General features: G+C 38.4%; 1 protein-coding gene across 2 annotated transcripts in view; it reads left to right on the top strand.

Annotated features, from left to right (window-relative positions):
- The window catches only part of LOC122912967 (membrane-spanning 4-domains subfamily A member 4A-like), a 59,200-nt gene extending 38,893 nt beyond the window's left edge, over positions 1-20,307 (top strand). The window contains exons 2-7 of one of the 2 annotated variants that reach the window (XM_044259393.1): positions 7,188-7,344; positions 8,365-8,493; positions 12,022-12,078; positions 13,424-13,582; positions 17,037-17,138; positions 20,028-20,307. In XM_044259393.1, the coding sequence (XP_044115328.1) occupies positions 7,204-7,344; positions 8,365-8,493; positions 12,022-12,078; positions 13,424-13,582; positions 17,037-17,138; positions 20,028-20,147 (708 nt within the window). In that variant the 5' untranslated portion in view covers positions 7,188-7,203 and the 3' untranslated portion in view covers positions 20,148-20,307. The remainder of the gene's footprint in view (positions 1-7,187; positions 7,345-8,364; positions 8,494-12,021; positions 12,079-13,423; positions 13,583-17,036; positions 17,139-20,027) is intronic. The other variant, XM_044259392.1, reaches the window with a different exon arrangement.
- The last annotated feature ends 583 nt before the right edge of the window (positions 20,308-20,890 follow it).

Here is a 20,890-nt window from a genome sequence, read left to right as displayed (position 1 = left end):
CCCAGGGATATATTAAAAATTTTTCAAGGTCCTTGCAGAAATCTCATTCCCATTTTTTTCTTTTAACATTTTTTTAAATTCAGCTTTTTTTTTTTTTTTAACTCCAACTGTATCACTGCCTCAGGAAGCTATGAATTAAACAATTTCTGATAATTGCTTTTGACAAACACCTTGGGGTTAAGGCTGCCATCACTGAATGAGCCTTGAGTCCTACATATCAAGTAAAGACAAAATCTATGAGTAGAGCTTTTCCAGATGTTTTCCAAACAGGTTAAGTAGTGACAATTTTCTGGAGATGGGGTTTGTTAAAGATTTCCAATTTTATTTTAACCCCTTCACAGACTGTTAAGTGGCCAGTTTCTGTAGCTGCCATGGTTCTAAGGCTTCTAGTTTTCAGGGCTACCACAGAACTGGGAGAGGGTAATAGGAGTAGGATTAAGTTAAAACAACAATAGAGAGAACTGATGAAACCAAGAGTTTGTTCTTTGAAAATATCAACAAAATTGACAAACATTTAGTTAGATTATCTAATACAAAAAGATGAGTCAAATAACTAATTTATAAGTGAAAAGGGACATAATACTGATTTTATAGAAATAATAAAAGGATTATAAGAGAGTACTATGAACAATTGTTTCCCAATAACTTGGATAACCTAAATGAAATGGACAAATTCATGGAAAGACACAGCCTACCTAGACTTACTCATGAAGAAATTAGAAAGTCTGAAGAGGCCTATAATTAGAAAGGATATTGAATAAATAATTGAAAACCTCCCCAAAAAGAAAAACCAAAGACCAGGTAGCTTCACTGGTGAAATCTACCAAACATTTAAATAAAAATTAACGCCAATCTTTATCAACTTTTCCAAAACATTCAAGGGGGAGGAAACACCCCATAAGTCATTCCATGAGGTGAGCATTACCTTGTTACCAAAGCCAGATAAAGACATGACAAGAAAACTATAGAGCACTATCCCTTATAATTATTGACACCAATATCTTCAACAAAGAACTAAAAACCAAGTTTGACAGTCTATTAAAAGGATTATATACCATGACCAGGTGAGACTTATACCTAGAATGCAAGGATAGTCCAATATATAAAAATGGATTAGTTAATATGCCACATTAACAGAATGACCTAAAGAGTCACACATGATAATCTGAATTGATGCAGAAAAAACATTTGACAAAATTCAACACCCTTTCCTTACAAAAACACTTAGAAAACTAGAAATAGAAGGAAGCTCCCGTAACATAATAAAGGCCATATATAAAAAGTTTACAGTCAACATTGTACTTAATGTTAAAAAAAGAATGAAACCTTTTCCTCTAACATTAGAAACAAAGCAAGGACCTGCTTTTGCCACTTTTATTCAGCATAGAAACAGAAGTCCCTGTCAGAGAAATTAGGCAAGCTAAAGTAATAAGAGGCATCATCAACATTGTAAAGGAAGAAGTAAAATTATCTCTGTTGGCAAGATGACATGCTTTTATATATAGAAAACCCTAAAGATCACACACAATAGAACTAATAAATGAATTCAGGAAAAGTTGCAGGACACAGAATCAACACACAAAAATCACCTGCATTTCTCTATACTAACAATGAACTACCTGAGAAGAAAATAAAGAAAACCAATTTATAATAGCGTTGAAATAATAAAAGATTTCAGCTTAAACTTAACCAAGGAGATGAGACTTTCAATGCTGAAAACTACAAAATATTCCTCAAGGAAACTGAAGATAACACAAATAAATGGAAAGACATTCCATGTTCACAGACTAAAATTGCTAAGATATAAGTATTGAAGAGAATTAATGCAATACTCAGACAAAGAAAATATGGTTTATAGATATAATAGAATACTATTCAGCCTTAAAAGGAAAAGAAGTTTTGGCACCTGGCTACACATGAGTGAAATAAGACATTTTGTTAAGTGAAATAAGCTAGTCACCAAAGAACAGTATTGCATCATTCTCCTTATACGAGTTTCCTGCAGTAGTTCAGTTCATGAAGACAGAAAGTAGAACATTTGCTAGGAAAGGTGGAAATGGGAAGTTTCAGCACAGGGTTTTAGCTGAGAAAATAGAAAATTTTTGGCGATGTATGTAATGCTTGCACAACAATGTGAATGGACTTAAAGCAACTATTACACTTAAAACTAGTTTAAATGGTAAATTATATCCTGTGAATCTTTATGACAAAGAAAAAGTGACAAAGTTCAATATGCTTATCAAAATTCAACAATTATCTTTGAATAAATGTTTTTGATTGTTACAAGATCTTGGTTAATGTCTAGAGTTCTGGGAAAGTTGATTTTCACCATTCACATCACCAGTTCACATCACCAGTGTGATCTCAATCTTTTAAAGAAGAGTGGATTTTCAGATGCCCTCAAATAATTCTGGAGGTGATTAGTCCTCTACGATAGCTTTTGCTTTCTGTTTGTCTCGCTTATTTTTCTGTTCATTTTATCTCCTTTCTTGCCTTTTTGGTGGATAGATAACATTTTTTTCTTCATTTTCTCGTAACATTTTCCCTTCTTTATTGAAAAAAATTACATAACCATTTCTTATCTTTATCAGTAACTCTTGTTTTTTTCATCCTTATTGAATGGGTGAGCCTGGTGATGGGTATTAAGGAGGACATGTATTGCATGGAGCATTGGGTGTGGTACACAAACAATGAATTTTGGAACACTGAAAAAATAAAAAAGAAAAAGAGAAAAGTAAAAAAAAAAAAAAAAAGAAAGAAATCTTCACCCATTTGCCAAAGAGCACAAGGACATTAGAAGACCAATTCTTATCATCCTAATCCTAAATTTTGCTTTTTGGGGAGTCCAGTGTTTTCTATTTTGTCCTTACATTTCACCTAATGAATCAAATATTGCTGGTCTTATTTTGTGCAAACAACACATATGCATACATGTTTACCAATTTCTTTGCTAACCATTCCTTCTTGCATCAAAAAACAACCTTCTGGGACTCATGTTTCTCATTTTTTAAGCACATCATTTGAAAGTTCTATTTAGTGAACATTCTATTTGGTGGATGTTTGCCAGTGCTGGTAAACACCATCAAGGGTTTACTTATCTGAAAATGTCTTCATGTCACCCTTGATCTCGAAGCCCAGTTTTAGTGCATATAACAAAATTCTAGGTCTATCATTGTTTTCTCTCAGGCTTTTGAAAAATATTTTTCTATGGTTTTCTGGCTTACGTTGTAATCAGTCTAATTGCTCTCACTTTGCACAGGATCGGACTTTTCGTTTTTACTACTCTTTTTTTTTTAATTTATTTTTAATTTATTTTCAGCATAACAGTATTCATTATTTTTGCACCACACCCAGTCCTCCATGCAATCCGTGCCCTCTATAATACCCACCACCTGGTACCCTGACCTTCCACCCCCCACCCCTTCAAAACCCTCAGATTGTTTTTCAGAGTCCATAGTCTCTCATGGTTCACTTCCCCTTCCAATTTCCCCCAACTCCCTTCTCCTCTCTAACTCCCCTTGTCCTCCATGCTATTTATTATGCTCCACAAATAAGTGAAACCATATGATAATTGACTCCCTCTGCTTGACTTAGTTCACTCAGCATAATCTCTTCCAGTCCCATCCATGTTGCTACAAAAGTTGGGTATTCATCCTTTCTGATGGAGGCATAATACTCCATAGTGTAGATGGACCACATCTTCCTTATCCATTCGTCCATTGAAGGGCATCTTGGTTCTTTCCACAGTTTGGTGACCGTGGTCATTGCTGCTATAAACATTGGGGTACAGATGGCCCTTCTTTTCACTACATCTATATCTTTGGGGTAAATACCCAGGAGTGCAATTGCAGGGTCATAGGGAAGCTCTATTTTTAATTTCTTGAGGAATCTCCACACTGTTCTCCAAAGAGGCTGCACCAACTTGCACTCCCACCAACACTGGAAGAGGGTTCCCCTTTCTCCACATCCCCTCCAACACATGTTGTTTCCTGTCTTGCTAATTTTGGCCATTCTAACTGGTATAAGGTGGTATCTTAATGTGGTTTTAATTTGAATCTCCCTGATGGCTACTGATGATGAACATTTTTTCATGTGTTTGATAGCCATTTGTAAGTCTTCTTTGGAGAAGTGATTTTCATATCTTCTGCCCATTTTTTACATACACACTGTGTTTTCATTTTTACTACTCTTAAGATCATCTTTGCTTTTTGCTATCTTGTAAGTTTATCATGATGTGTTTGAATATACATTTTTGAAATAAAACTGCTTGGTGTATGTTATGTGATCTGTGTCTGTGAGTTTCACATATTGCCAATTTCACCCATCCTCCATTTGTTGTCTCCTCTTTTTATAGGACTCTATACACATCTCAAATTTTTAGTTCTGTACTTCTAATCTTTTTACATCTCTTCTCCTATGTCCATTTCTTTGTCTGTGTGACTTCTAGGTCATTTTTCCAGATTTATCTTCCAGTTCACAGATGATTCCCTTTTCTGTGTCCATTGCTTGTAACACATTAACCAAGTATTTTTTTTAATGTCGACATTGCTTTCTTTACATTTGAAATTTGTCAAGTCACTTCAGCACTTTATCTGTGTTTTCTCATTTTTGAAATTCCATTTTTATTTGAACACTTTTTCAATACTTATTACACATTCTGTATTTGATTATCATAATATCTGAAGCATTTGTTGTTTCTCATAACTAAATCTCTTGGTTTTTGTACACTTGGTGATCTTTGACTATGATGATATACTCAGATGATTCCAATCTGTAGGATTTCTTGTAGATTTTTGGCAAGAAGACTTGCTTCCTCCTTTGTTTGTTTGTTTTTAAGATTTTATTTATTTATTTGACAGAGATCACAAGTAGGCAGAGAAGCAGGCAGAGAGAGGAGGAAGCAGGCTCTCTGGATCATGACCCCAGCCGAAGGCAGAGGCTTTAACCCACTGAGCCACCCAGATGCCCCTGCTTCCCCCTTTGCAGACTCCAGTGTAAGAATTATTCAGAGACAGATGGCTTCCTACAAAAGTGGCTTTTTGATGTGTTTTCTCTGCTATTCCCACCTTTTATGTCTCAGAACTATACTTGCCCAAGGAAGCTGCAGCTGTCAGCTAGTGTGTTCATTCTCCGGATTATAAATAAAAGCATGTGTTTTATACCTCAGTGAGACTCTCGCCTTTGATAAGTGTACGCTGAAATCTGTGGCGTAGTGTCCTGCTTCTTTGATACTCCTTCTGCATTTCCCCCAATTTTTTCTTCATGCAGTCTTCATTGCTTTTAACAAATACTTCATCTGAATTATGGTAATTTTAGTTGTGTCCCAGTTTCAAAATGGAGTTCTACTTTTCTCTGTATTACTCTTGGAAATATTCTAGAACAGGAGCAGAAACACTGACTTTTTGGTTATATCCTCTTATTTACTTCCTCATCTTAACTGTTTTATTCTCCTTCATATTATATATTCCTTATGAATTACCAATTATATTTTTCTGTCATCTTATTTTTAAAGCTTTTGTTTTATTATTTTATGATTTACTATTTTGTACTTTTCGTTTTATTGCTTTCCAGAACTTTGAATACATTTGTTACTAAAATTAAATTAATGTTTTAAAATTATTAATATTTATTTTCATTTGGGTTGTTTACCCTTGCCTGTCTCTGAGATAGATTCATTTTTTTTTTTTTTCTTATCTTGGCCAGGTGGTTGTTTTGTTTTGTTTGCTAGATAACTAATAATGTAGTTCCCTTAGCCTATGGAGTATAAATATAAATTAATAATCCTTTCCTGAGAAAAATGGATTCTTTCCCAACACAGAAAATGTGTGTTGCTGGAACATTCTTTGATACTGTACTACCAATGAAAGAGCACACATCTCCAAACTGGAGGCTTTGACGGAGCATCACCGAACCATGAATAGAATCAGAATTGATTGTGGCTTTGCAAAGTCTTAAGTTTCACTTCTGTCAAAATTTATGAATGTGAGCCATGCAACATCTGAACATGGATTCAAATGAGTAGATAAAGTGTTCCGGTGCTTTAAACTCACTTCTACATAACCTGACTGGGGTTACTAGATTGAAGAGAGAAAGTGGCACAAGAGTATTATGTTCGTGCTTTGAGCCTCAAAAAAATAATTTTATGTGTCCTTGTCATGCATTGACAAGTCAGGTTTTAAAATATTTAAATGAGACAAGAGATTTAAATTCTCAGTGCCAGGATTATGACTCAGGATCATAAATTCCATCCACAGAGTCCAAAGTTTATAGGATAAAATCCAAGATTAAAAGAATTTAATAAGATAAACCTGGAGGAGTTTTCCAGCTCTGAGAATATAACTCTGCTCCAACTAGGAAAGGGAGACCATAAAACACTTTTACGATCAATGGGAACAGAGATGATTCTGTGTAGTTTATTCCTATTATAAAAGTTCTCTTTCGGGGCCCCTGGGTGGCTCAGTGGGTTAAGCTGCTGCCTTCGGCTCAGGTCATGATCTCAGGGTCCTGGGATTGAGCCCCGCATTGGACTCTCTGCTCAGCAGGGAGCCTGCTTCCCCTTCTCTCTCTGCCTGCCTCTCTACCTATCTCTCTGCCTACCTGTGATCTCTCTCTCTCTCTCTCTCTCTCTCTGTAAAATAAATAAATAAAAAATCTAAAAAAAAAAAAAAGTTATCTTTCAAAGGAGAAATGGTGGGACGCCTAGGTGGCTCAGTGGGTTAAGCGTAAACTCAGGTCATAATCCCAGGGTCTTGGGATGGAGTCCCTCATGGGGTTCCTTGCTCAGCAGGGAACCAGTTTCTCTCTCTTCCTCTCACCCTGCTTGAGCTCTCTCTGACAAATAAATAAATAAAATCTTAAAAAAAAAAAAAACCCAAAGGGGAAATGGTTATAATCAGAGAGATAATATGTGAGTACAAACTTCATATATTTGAGGGACCCAGCATATTCACCTCAATTCTATCTAGATTTCCTCTCTTCAGTATTTTCTAGCATCTTGATGACACGTGGCATTTCTCTCTCTCCATTTCTCTCCTTAAGGTGTTTCTTCCACTTTCCTGGCTGATGTTTGCAATAACTACATTTTGCAAAGATGTTCTAATAACTGTTACAATAAAGCAAGGGAATGTAGACCATAGTTTGTCCTGTCATTAACAGGACCTCATCCTAAATTACATTTCTTATTGTAGCTTCTTTTCTGCTGCCATGGCAACCACACAAGGACTAGAAGGGACCACAGGGGCTGGCCCTGATGTGCACCAGCCAGAGAAGTCTGCGGTTCTATACCCACATCAGTGGAAATGGATGTCAGAGAAGTTCTTGAAGGGGGAACCTAAAGTTCTCGGGGTAAGTCAGTTGCAGATCCAGAAGTAGACCAGTTGTATTGTAAACTCGCAGCTGATCAGTTTTAATGACAAATACTTTGTCCCATTAACCTTATAATACATCAGCCTGCCCAAGGGTCATTGGTATCTGATGCTCAGGCCCTATTAGTCAAAATGGTACAATATTCTATTACATCATGCTTCTAATCTCATTGTATTTAAAACATAGTGACTTCAGATCTATTCTAAGTTTGTGGGTCATCCATGATAACTTTAACTTCAGCAGGGAATAGCAGCAAAAGAAAAGGCCACATGTACACTAGCTGATGTCCATCCAACAGATTTTTCTGAAAGCTGATTACCCCACATTGTTATTGTCTCTGGGAAATTTTCTCAGACTGCTCCTCAGAGGATGAAAATTCTTTTATTCTCTGTGCATTTCTGTTCAGAGTCTCAGGTGAGTGTGCCTAAAAGAAATGGACAGTTTAAAGAAAGACAGATTAGACAGATTCACTCTCTGTGAATACAGAGGTTGATCTCTAGCCTAAGCTTTAAACCAATGGGACCAAATCATTATGAGACTTTGTATCCTTTTTATGCCATAGGATAACTGTAATCTAATGCCTCTATTTTTAGATCCTAGATGCCAAGAAAAGCTCATATTTCTCTTTTCTTTTGCTTCACCTATACACATGCTCCTTCCTTCACATTATTTTTCCTTGCTTTCTAATTTCTGAGTCACTCCCATCTGAGCAAAGGAGAGCAAGAGCTGCAGTAGGAGTAACACCACAGGGGTCAGTAAAGCACCTCTGGGTAGGTCCTGGTTCATTCTTTTTTCCTTGAAAATGACTGGGACATTTGGGATGGATATCCCAAGAGACAGTTTTAGTAAGCTAATATACCCATAGTTCTTTATATGAAAGAAAAACAACAGGAGACTATCAAGACCATCTATCATATTAGAAGATGGAGAAGAGGGGGAACTTAGTGGTTGGAAAGGGGGTGGCAGATAATCAGTCTTTACTTTCTTCATCATTTCTAGGTTGTGCAGATCCTGATTGCCCTGATGAACCTCAGCCTGGGAATAATAAACATTAATGTCATGTTTCCATTCAATGAGTATCATTATTTGTTAGAGCATGAGGTGTACAAAATTGTGGGGTCACTGATGGTGAGTAGAATACCTTCTGTTATCGTTGGAGACAACATAACTTCGTTGTTAATGTCTTGAGCTTTAGAATCATATCTAGCCCTCTTTTGTAGTTCTATAACTTTGAGAAAGGTATCTAATCTCCTTTGACTCCATTTTCTCACATTTAAAATAGGAATAATAATAAAAGACTCATAGAAAGCTGGGAGATTAAATATTTAGTATGGTATATTACAGCAGCATATAGCAAAAGACCCAAACAGAATGTATTAAACATTGAAAGCATTGATTTTTTTCACAACTAGAAACCCAGTGGCTAGTCATTACCGGGGTTGGTTAGTTCAGGAGTGCAAGAACTTCATTGAAGATGGCTGGTATATCGTATCAGACTAGATACATCTCATTGTTCATAAATGTTTTGTGTGCATAAATCCTTTACATTCCCAAACCAGCTCTGTGCAAAGGTAATGGATTTGCCATTGTTGGCTTGGACTAATTGAAATTCACTTCTCAGTTAGGCTGGGAAGGGCTCACTGACCTCATGGACAAAATGAGGATTTGAGACTGGCTGTTATGCAGGCGATTTATAGACATGGCTATACATGTTTAAGTTAAGTTATACAATGTTTAAGTCATAATAGTGTTGAATTCTATTTATAGACATGGCTGTTATGCAGGCGATTTATAATCAGCTATCAAATCTTAACAAATGGAGCTGCTATTAGATAAATTTTGTTTCAAAAATTTAACAATAACTATAAGATTAAGTGAAAATTTAAGAAAGCTTTAAGTTTTTTTCCCTTAACATAAAATTCAAGAGGGTTTCTCTGCAAATTAAGAATGTAAACAGAACGCAAAGTATCAAGTGATAAGAGGAAAGTAAGTTTATGTTAGAACCAGAAAACCCTATTCAAGTATTGTAAGGTTTCCGTTCATCTACAACGCTGAGAATGAGAGAGTTTAGAGCTTTATTACAGAGTTGGATTTTTGTTCCCCTTTGCCTGTTTACAGAAGAAGTGAAGATTTAAAGAACAGCATACACTGTGTTACTCCTGGGCATTTGTACCATGCTTTACACATGTCAATAATGGCTTTTATTCAACACTTACCATAGTCTGGGCACTATTTTAAGTGATTTATGTATTTAGTTCCATTTGTGCAACCATCACAGACTTCTGAGAAAGGATTTACCATTGTCCTCATTTTGTGGATGAAGAAACTGGGACTTTGAGAAATTAAGTGATTTGCTCAAGATCATGCTTTTATTTGGTACAGGAATCAGGGTTCAAACAGGGTCGTTCTGATTTCAGTCTTGCAGACATCAGCCACTCACACATTCTGCTTCCCCTTCACTCCCCCCTCCTTTTTTTAAAATAAGATTTTACTTACTTATTTGATACAGAGAGAGATCTCAAGTAGGCAGAGAAGCAGGCGGTGAGGGGGTGGGGAGAAGCAGGCAAAGGGCCTGAAGCAGGGCTTGGTCCCAGGACCCTGAGATCATGACCTGAGCCAAAGGCAGAGGCTTAACCCACTGAGCCACCCAGGCACCCCTAATTTCCTTTTCAACACTACTTTGGAAACCAGTTCTCATAATTTATGTCCCCTGCACAGGTTCCATAGATTTCCAGGAACTGCAGGAGCTATGTTTGTCAATTGAACTATCACTCAAACCATCATAGGAATCCCACTAGATCAGTCTTTATTTAATTTGTGAAACATTTTGCTGCGACCTTCCATTATTCTTTCAACCTCATTTTCCCTTTATTCTCTTATACAGTACAATAATCAATACCAAGAACGAATCACAAATATCTCTTATCTTTGACAATTTAGTTTCCAGTACAGCTGTATGTCTTTTTTCAGAATGCTATAAAATTATTCCCTCATGAATCTATCTGTGCAACTTTTATTCTGTGGACTATTCGAATACCGTAAAGTTTCACTCATATACACTGTTCAGAGTCCTTGTTAAGTTTTTTTCTTTTGGAAACTTAATATATTTTTTACTGTGATATTAAATCCTGTGTTTTAAACACAGAAATACAAGGGCACCTGGGGGGCTTAGTCATTTAGGCATCTGACTCCTGATTTCAGCTCAGGTCATGATCTCATAGTCATGAGACTGAGCCCTACATCAAGCTCTGCCTTCAGTGAGGAGACCGCTTGAGATTCTTTCTCTCCCTCTCCCTCTGCCCCTTCCCCCACTCATACACTTTCTCCCTCTTTCTCTCTCAAATAGTTAAATCTTACACACACACACACACACAAATACATATGTATTTATATGTAATTTCTGTATATAATGTTCTTCCCATGTACCTTACTAATTTTTCTTAAAGTTTATAGTAGCCTTTAGTTGATATTCTTGGAGATCCTCAGCATAATGCATTCACATTTAAATAACAGTAAATGTAAACATTTTCCTCAAATATTTTTCTTACATAGTAATTTTGGTTAATATACTAAGAAGAGTAATATCTGTTCATCTACACTTTTATCTTGATTTTGACTTTAATAGAGATGGCCCTAGTGTTTCCTCATTAAATATGATAAAGACTTCCAGACCAAGACAAATGTTCCATTACATGTGGAAGATGAAACTCTTTGTATCTTATAAAGAATGTTTAAGTCATAATAGTGTTGAATTCTATTAAATGTCTTAACATTATAAACATGAGTAATAATTTCATGTGAATTTTCTCCTTAAATTTGTATTTATAAATTATAATACTATTCAATATTTTAAAAACCTGGACATTTAAAGGAATATCCCACATAGTCATGATTCATTTCATATAATATAATGGATGATTCTTGCTGCTGTTTTTTTCTGGAGGTGACTTAATTAATCTTTACCATCTCCATGTCTTTGAATTTATAAACATTTTGAAGAAATTTACCAAGCTTTTCATTAGATCAGTCTTTGTTTGATATTAAGATACGATTTTTGAAACTCCTGAAATCAAATTGGAAAGCAAACCCAGAAATTCAAACAGTCAAATAGTTCAAGGCAGGGGCGGGGGGGAATCCAATCAACTTGATTCTAGCTGTTTTAGATAAATGGAAAATAATCACCCAACTGATAGAACTAAATGGAATAGTATATTATTAAAAACTTTTTAAAATAATCATCATCTAATATGGAATTTTAAAACTTTCATTGCTACTGTTTTGTTTATAACTTTTAATAGTCATTTTAAATAAAAACGATCTTTACTTTCTTTTCTTTTCTAAAATCTTATTAAATTTTGGTACCATATTAGGGTTCCTTTATATCAGGAATTTAGGAGCTTTCTTGGTATTTCAAGGACCTCCAACGTTTAAGTACCATTGCAATTAGACATTTTTTTGAGAGACTTTAAAAATTCTCCTGTGAGTTTCTCTGTTGTTTCCGGGAGAAGAGGAGAGTTTTTTACAATCTTTTGTGTTTCTCCCACTATAATTGATCTTTTGAACAAATTTATCAGTTAGGGGTAAGTTTTAGTAAGTTTTGACTTCAAATATTTGTTTAAAGTTTTTCTACCCACACTTTTTTTCTCTTGTTACTAGTTTATTGTTTCGGGGTCCTTGTCAATTGTAGCAGGGATTAAAACTACAAAAGGCCTGGTGAGTACTATTTCCTTTTTTTTTTTTTTCTCTTTTAATCTGTTTGCTTATATTTGTCCCAGAAGAAGAAGGACTAATCAAGTATTTGTTCTGCCAGAGTACAAGAGGGGTTTTGTTTTTTAAAAATCGGAGAGATTGTTTTACATAGTTGCATTGGTGTTTCAGAAATTGTAATAAAAAAATGGCTGCTCATAAAATTACTGATACGACTATGAAGAGTTTGGGAAGGCAGTGTTGAGAGAGAATCTTTATGAAAATACAGAGCATTCCTGAAAAGGAATCTCTAATGGGCCTGGCCAAACAGATGTTGTAGCTTGAGATCCAATCCAAAACAATGACACCAAGTGTCTGCGTGACAAAATCTCTGTTGATTTATTAATTAAAATGTGTATTCCGGGGGCGCCTGGGTGGCTCAGTGGGTTGAAGCCTCTGCCTTCGGCTCAGGTCGTCATCCCAGGATCCTGAGATCGAGGCCCGCATCGGGCTCTCTGCTCAGCAGGGAGCCTGCTTCCTCCTCTCTCTCTCTCTGCCTGCCTCTCTGCCTGCTTGTGATCTCTATCTGTCAAATAAAATAAATAAAATCTTTAAAAAAAATGTGTATTCCGACTGCTTATGGGAAGGATTTTCATTGGGTTTGCCATGAAAGAAATTCACAATAAGGCTATTAAGTAAGGAAAAGCAAATTTACAACACAGCTCTCATGCCAATAGGTCTTTCACAAAGCCAAGAAAAGTTAAAAGCCCAGATCTCAACATATGTTTTTGCTCACTTTTAAAGGCCATAGTTGCGTTTTCTTTGCTCAAAGGATAAAGATCAGATTATGGAGCATGATCTTTATGGCTTTTCCAAATCTGACCTGTGTGTCTCCATAGTATCTGGTCCAGCTATGACCATCAAAATCCCCCTTGTGTTAGAGCCACACTCAACCTCTCATGCTTTCTTGGAGAATTTTCATTCTTATAATAAGCTTCCACAGGAGGAGAATGCAGGAAAGGAATACAGAGCAGAGGGAGGACATACGCAAAAAGCGTGGAGGCCACATTTGGGAAATAATGCGCAGCCAGGCACCCAGCACAGAGCAGGGCAGGACAGAACTGTCTAGTTAACATGGAAAAAAGAGTTTATCTCATGTGCGTGGTGGTTGTCTGAAGGATTCAAGCTTGAAAACCACAGGATCGTGTTTGTGCATGGGCAGCTGTGAGGGGAAAGACCAGTGAGGAAACAGCACAGTAGTCAAGATGGGTCAGCTGGACTGTGGGGACAGAAATGAGGGGTGTGGAGTGCCTGTTGGTGACACCCCTGGGGATACCACCAGATTGCTGAATTGATTTTCCTTCCGTCCTAGATCAGAAGTAGCCTGGGGTTAAACATCTCCAGCTCTGTCTTGGCTGCATTTGGGACTTATTTCACTGCAAGCCACTTGAATAGTTTCCGATACAATCTCTTTCACTGCAGCACTTTTGAGAAGACGGAGAACTGCTTCATGTCCCTGTATATTTTCATGGTGAGTGCTTCCTCTTTTCCTGGGGTACTGTGATGGAAGCAAGTTACAGGAGCTCTGGCTCTGGCAAAAGCAACACGCAGTATTTCCTGACTGATGAATGAATCACTTTGGGAAATTGAAAATGATTGAAGAAGAGGAAAATCTTGTATTTGGAGCCGTGCCCATGTCTCATCTCTCTATTTGTTCCTCCATATGTGATGAGGGAAAGTGGGAAGGAAGCTCATAGTTATGGAACACCTACTCTCACTAGTTAGTACACTAAACGCATTGCATGTTTTTTTCTGTTTAATTTCAAAACAACAATTCTGTTGTCCAGTCTAAAAAGGGAGCCCGGATGTCAATCCCTCTGTGTCCCCGGAGCTCCCTGGTGGAGTTTCCTGGTTCTCTAATAATAAAATAAAATTGTCTTGAACATCATCCAACAAGTGGCAAATCACCCATTACCCTCCTCCCCCACCCATCTCTGAATGTTTTTGCAAGATTAAGCACTTTGGGCCTCAACATCTAGCTCCCGGCAAACTCCCAATTTCCATTCTGTATATCACTACTTCTCTGTGCCACTTGCTCTCATTTAGATGTTATCCTAATGTCTTTAGTTCTCCAAATTACCACTAACACAAGATATTATAGGCTGTGAAGCTGTGGGCCTCCGGGTAAGTGCAGGGAGGGAGCGCTCTTGAGGTACAGCCCTGGACAAAATGCACCTGAAACTTTACTCCTAAGAAATCTAAAAAAAAAAAAAAAAGTCTATTAGCCATTCTCAGCACCACAAAGTTTCCTGTTGTTTCCCCTCCATGCACGCTTCCTTCTGGCCTTTCTCTGTGCTGCTTGGTTAGTTCTCTGTCTCACCGTCTCTTGTCTGCGCCCAAACATGGAAACTCAACACTCTTCCAGACTCATTATGGTTTTTCTTCATTCCCAGCTAATCCTTGATAAGTCCTGAGTGCTGTATCATCACGCCAATACAACCCCTTGGCTGTCTCTGCTAAACTAATGCACACTCCCCTTGAGGTTGGTAACGTGGCTTATAGTAGGTAAAGCTTATTTCTTGCCTGTTACTCAAAATAATAGTTTCTTCAGACAACTTTCATTTTTGCCCCAAGATCATGCAGCTGGGAATTGGCAGAAGCAAGATGAGATTCTGTGCTTTCCTGCCTCCAGTGTCCCTATCCATTTCTGTATTTTATATTGTTCTGTGTTGTTATCCTGAACAAGAAGCCTCCTTTCAGTTTCTGCAGTTCTGTCCATTTGCAGTCTGTCAGGGTACAGTGCTAAGGACAAAATGTGGAACAGACCGGCTTCATGGGGCTGGCTGCCCGGGCATGGGACCTGCACAGACACACAGGCTGACCAGTTAAAAGAGACCTACACCTGCTTTACTATTCTGCTGTTGCTGTCTTGAAGTCCTTAACGATTTTTTTTTTAACAAGAGGCCTTCTAAATAAGGTAGCCAGTTCCATGTTCAATCTCAATCACATTCTCCCAGAGGAAGTCACAGATGCCTATTGTGAACATTTTTCCTGCCTGTCCTTGGGGGGTAAATCCATAAGGGTTACTTGGGATCTGAACTCTCGGGTCTCTTCCTACGTGGGCACCTGCACAGTCAGTCCACAGGTGTGTGAGCCCGCACTGTACTCCTGGTCCTAGCATTGACACTCCAGGACACTTAAGGAGACCAGGCCTCTACCTTTAGGAGTTCCTTGTAGGAAAGTTTAGAAATACTGGAAAGCACCTAGCAGTTGATGAAGACCTAAGATCTTACTTTTGAGTACGATTATAAGAAGAGGCTAGAAAAGGTGAGCTCTTTGCAGGAAAGAGGGCAGCACATACTACTTGGAATTATTAGGCAGAACAGTATGAAATTGCCAATGGTCAACTCTGCTTCGTCTAGAAAGACAATGGTTTTATATGGCTTAAACTCAGATTTTTGCTCAAACTACTTTTTGCTGGAAATCCAGCCTGACCACTGTTTTTTTGTAAATTAAGCTTTATTGGAACATAACCACACATTTGTTTACATATTGTCTGCGGCTGCTTTGGTACTCTAAGAGCCTGAGTATTTATGACAGAGAACTTACAGCCTATAAAACCTAAAATATGTGCTAGCCGGCCTCTTACAGAAAAAGGTTTTCCAATTCCGGGGCTACCCCACCAGATGGTAAGATCCTTGAGGTTACGGAAATCGTCTGTTCTATTTGCTGCTCTGTCTTCTGTGCCTACAACAATTCCTGAAACATAGAGGCTACCGTATGTTGAAGAGATGAGTAAATAGATTTTTAAAAATGACGAATGCCAATATTCTGAAGGCCCAGTTGAGTCTGTGTCACTTGTGTCCTGGGTTCTGATCTGTTGACACTTCCACAAGGTTAGGGATAGATACTATGCCCGTCCATGGAGAGAGAAAGAGAGAATATTTAGACCAAAGAATCCCAGGCCTCCAATTCAGATTTTTAGGAGTAAGAGTACTGCCCAGTGTTTCTCAAATCTGACCATATGTTTTGGTTAAAGATGAAACCTAAAGCCAGTTCTCTGGGGAGATGGCTTAAAGACTGATTAACTTTGTCTTTATTGTAACTTCAGCTTCTTACTGCTGCTGTAACAAAACTATTGCCAACTTAGTGACTCGAGACAACATAAATTTATTATCTCACCATTCTGGAGGTCAGAAGTTTCAAATGGTTGCCATTGCGTTAAAATCAAAGTGTTGGCAGAGCTACATTCTTTTCTGGAGGCTGTAAGGGAGAATCCGTTTCCTTGCCTTTGCCGGCTTCCAGAGGCTGCCCTCAGTCCTTGGCTTGTGATCCCATTCTCTGTCTTCAAAGCAAGCAGGGCAACAACTTCAAATCTCTCTAGGACTTTGACTCTCCTGCCTCCTGCTTCTACTTAGAAGGATTCTTTCATTATTTGGGGCCCACCCCAGGTAATCCAGAACAATCTTTCCATCTCAAGGTCAGTTAATAAACAACCTTAATTTAATCTGCAAATTTAATTCTCCCTTGCTATGTAACTTGACATATCCCTAGGTTCCAGAGGTTAAGATGTGGACCTCTTTGGTCTTTTAAGATTCTGCCCACAATTATTACTCTGCGTGTAACTACCAAGATAGGAGATGATATTATTGTGTCAACTATATGGAATGTCTGATGTTTGAAAAACCCAAGCTATCTTTATGATCCCTTACCCCTCTTTAAAGAGTTTTCACATTCTGTATCTACAATAGCACTGGAAGGTAGAGGGTGGGGGAAAGTGGTTATTTCATTAATGAAAAAAATGAAAGGATAAGTGGCATTCAACAGGCCCACACTGGTCAAGGGCATATGACTGCCATGAGGAACCAACCAGTTTTTCTGACAGCAGGCCCGAGCTTCTGGTTTAGCCTTGTAACCAGATGGTCTGTATTTTTCATCTTGTCATCTCCATTTCTCACATTTCCTGGCTATGAATTCGTTTCTAGGGTTTGGATGCTATGGTGATCCTGTTAAGTATGCTAGAGTTCTGCGTTTCTGTGTCCCTCTCTGCCTTCGGATGCAAAGTAACCTGCTGCCATCCTGAGGGGGTGAGTGTTGGGCTTGCCTCAAAGTCAAGTGTGCTAGTTTTCTGTGGCCGTGTAGTACATTCCAGAAAATTAGAGGTTTCAACAACACACATTCGTCACTTCTCAGCTTCCATGGGTGAAGAGTCTGGGCACACCCCAGCTGGTTCCTCTTCTCAGGGTCTGTTATCAAGAAGCTGGCTGGGGCTGTGGTCGCAGCTGAGGCCTCTACTCCCCTTCCATGCTCGTGTGGCGGAGCTGATTTCCTTTCAGCTGTGCAACTCATGACAACTGACTTCTACTTTTGAGGCCAGCAAGAGAGTGAAAACCTCTGATGATCTAAGTTTCTTTTAAACAGCTCATAGGATTAGGTCTAATCTACCCAGAATAATGTCCTTTTTAAACTGAGGTATACAGCTGAGTGATTTGACAGTTCTTTTCAGTACACAGTGCTCACTGTGATGTCACCTGTCACCATGCAAGGTTGTTACAATACAATGAATATGTTCCCCACGCTGTACTTTTCATTTTCATGACTGATTCACTTTATAATTGGACATATGTACCTCTTAACCCCCTTCATCTATTTTGCCCATCACCCCCCCACCTACCTTCACTCTGGCAACCACCAGTTTGTTCTCTGTATTCAAGAATCTGTTTTGTTTGTTTTGTTTTTTAGATTCCACATGTAAGGGAGATGAGTGGTATTTTTCTGTTTCTGCCGTATTTTACTTGGCATAATACCTTCTAAATCCATCCATATTGTCACAGATAATAGGAACTCATTCTTTTTTTTTTTTTAAGATTTTATTTATTAACAGACAGGGATCACAAGTAAGCAGAGAGGCAGACAGAGAGAGAGAGGAGGAAGCAGGCTCCCCGCCGAGCAGAGAGCCCGATGTGGGGCTCAATCCCAGGACCCTGGGATAATGACCTGAGGCAAAGACAGAGGCTTTAACCCACTGAGCCACCCAGGTGCCCCAAGAACTCATTCTTTTTTATGGCTGAATTGTATATATCCATCTTGTTCACCCATTCATTTATTGATGGATTTTACAGTTACTTCCGTATCTTGGCTATGGTAAATAATGCTGCAATAAACATGGGGGAACATATATCTTTTCAAATTAGTGTTTTCATATTCTTTGGGTAAATACCAGTCATGGAATTACTGGATCATGTGGTATTTCTATTTTTAATTTTTTGAGGAACCTCTATACTGTTTTCTGTATTGACTGCACCAATCTACATTCCCATCAATAATGCAACAGGCTCCACATTCTTGCCAACACTTGTCTCCGGTCTTTTTGGATAGTCTCCATTCTGACATGTTTGTGAAGTGGTACCTTGATGTGGTTTTGATTTGCATTTACTTGATCACGAATGATGTTAAGCACTTTTTCCTATTGGCCATCTGTATATCTTCTTTGGAAAAATGTTTACAAAGTAATGTCCTTTTTGATAAACTCAAAGTCAACTGCTCAGTAACCTACTCATAGGAGTGATATCCCATCAGATACACAGATCCCACTCATTTTCAAGCAGTAGGTATCACATAGGGGCATGGGTCACTGGGTATCTTTTTAGCATCTTGCCTCCCACAATGAATAAAGACAAATTAATTTTCTCCATCCTTACTCCCCCTTAGGGCCTCCTCTCTTGGTCCAGATCAGAAAATACTTCACAATGGAGAGGTCCCCAGAGAGGGCCAGATTTTGCTTCATTATCCTATCATAGCAACCTTCCCTGGGTTACTAAAGAAAGTCAGTGTTTCAAACTTCTTTACCAATGCCTGCATATCTGCCTATCTCTTACCCAGAGACCTGCAACAGATGCTCCTGGCCACTGAAAGAGCATCACATAGAGACAACTAATAAATGGGAAGAGAGAAGAGACCAAGAGGCATTGGGAAGAATAGGACAAGGATACCTTCCAAGAATTGAGTTAAAATGCCAAGAGTTGCTCATAGTTTTATTACCCAAAGGCAAATCCCTAAACAGTAATAGTTTGATGAGATTATTTTTCTCTTGCTCTTCTCTACCATTTTGTGCCTCTTTACTTTCTTGTGGGGCTGCCATGGTACACTGTATCTCCTGCCCCACAGAAGAGAGCTGGACTAACTCTATCTGTGGACTTCTGTGTTATAAGACCCTAGAAGTTAAAGTTTTCAGCGATTCTTGATGACTTTGTAATTTCATTAAGTGAAACTTTTTTATTTTCATTGACCAAATCATCTGCACAAGGGAGCAAATTCTTTAGTAACCTTCCTATCGTAATGTCTAGGCCTGTGTTCCCTTCTGCTCCTGGAGTTACAGAGTTGGGAAAAGCTTCTCCCACAAATCTCTTGGGGCAAATCCAGAAGAGCAGTGTCTTTGAAACATTAAGGCCAAAGTTTTATCTCTCTCTTCCTGTTTCTATCCTCCCCCAGCCCTCACACACATACATACTCCATTTCACTCTTGAGTTTGTGGAAGAAAGACCCGAATTTTCCTTAGTTCGCTGATGGTTCCTGCCTTTCTGGGTCTCTGTGGTGTTTGAAAAGATTGAGTCATGGCCAACAAATCATGATTTGGATATCTTGTTGCCATCAGCATAAAGAACTGGATTTGGAAGAAGAGCTCTAAATTTTCCATAACACTTTGGTCTCCAACTTGCTGTGCACACTCATCCATGTGTAAGATCAGTCCACTTACAGAGTCACAAACACAGCCATGAGGTATCACTGCATGTTTTTTCAAGATCCAGTCTGAGCTCCAGAATGCCAGAGAAACCCCACCAAGTTAATATGGAAACCAAATTCCAAGAAGAAAGAGTAGACTCTGATAGTGATGCATTGTGTGGACAGGAAGGAAAAGCCCTGTGGTTTTTTTTTTTTTGGTTGACTCACCTATGGCTCTCTGATTGACTTCACAGGTTATGTTGATTATGCCATCAAATCCTCACACGGCAGAGATTGCATTTCCTGAACCATTTTCAGGAGGTTTGATGCCACCAACAGACCAACAGCAAAATGTTCCAGAAAATGCATCCTGACAGTTGTGTAAGAACCCCATTTGAGAAAGTACCAGAATCCAACTCTGGTATATACATGATTCAAAGTGATGTTCTCATTTTTCCCTAAGAACTCGACCGCTCATTTTATTGGCTCTTTATCAACAATAGCAGAAATTAAATAAATAAATCGTGCATTTAATGAGTTAATGGTGCTTGAAAGTTTTTATCCATTGGGTCGTCTGGGTGGTTCGGTCGGTTAAGTGCCGACTTGATTTCAGCTCAGGTCATGATCTCAAGGTCATAAGATCAAGTCATGTCAGTCTCCTTACTGAACCTGGAGCCTGCTTGAGACTTTCTCTTTCCTTCTCTCTCTGCCCTTTCCCTCTTGTGCTCTTTCTTTCTTAAGAAAAAATTTTTTAACCATCTTCAGAACTTTATATAAGGACATTAAGTTGGTAAATTAAATTCAGCAGAAGAAGGTCAAAAAGACATTGCTGAAATGAGGGCTCCTTAAAGACTATATTTTTCTGCTTCCCTGGCCGGTACTCCTCGTATTTGTTTGACTTTCTTCTCCTGCCTTTGGGAATGCAAGGTGCTTTTACCCTCAGAACATTGAGATGCACAGCTTTCCCCTCTCCTTCCTTTTCCTGTTTTTCTTCTACCATAGAAATTATGGACATTGGGGAGGGTATGTGCTTTTGGGTAAATTGGAAGGGGAGGTGAACCATGAAAGACTATGGACTCTGAAAAACAATCTGAGGGGTTTGAAGTGGCGGGGGTGG

The sequence above is a fragment of the Neovison vison genome, chromosome 7 (genome assembly GCF_020171115.1).
Source record: "Neovison vison isolate M4711 chromosome 7, ASM_NN_V1, whole genome shotgun sequence".
Classification (NCBI taxonomy): domain Eukaryota; kingdom Metazoa; phylum Chordata; class Mammalia; order Carnivora; family Mustelidae; genus Neogale; species Neogale vison.
This window is presented reverse-complemented; position numbering and strand designations above follow the sequence as displayed.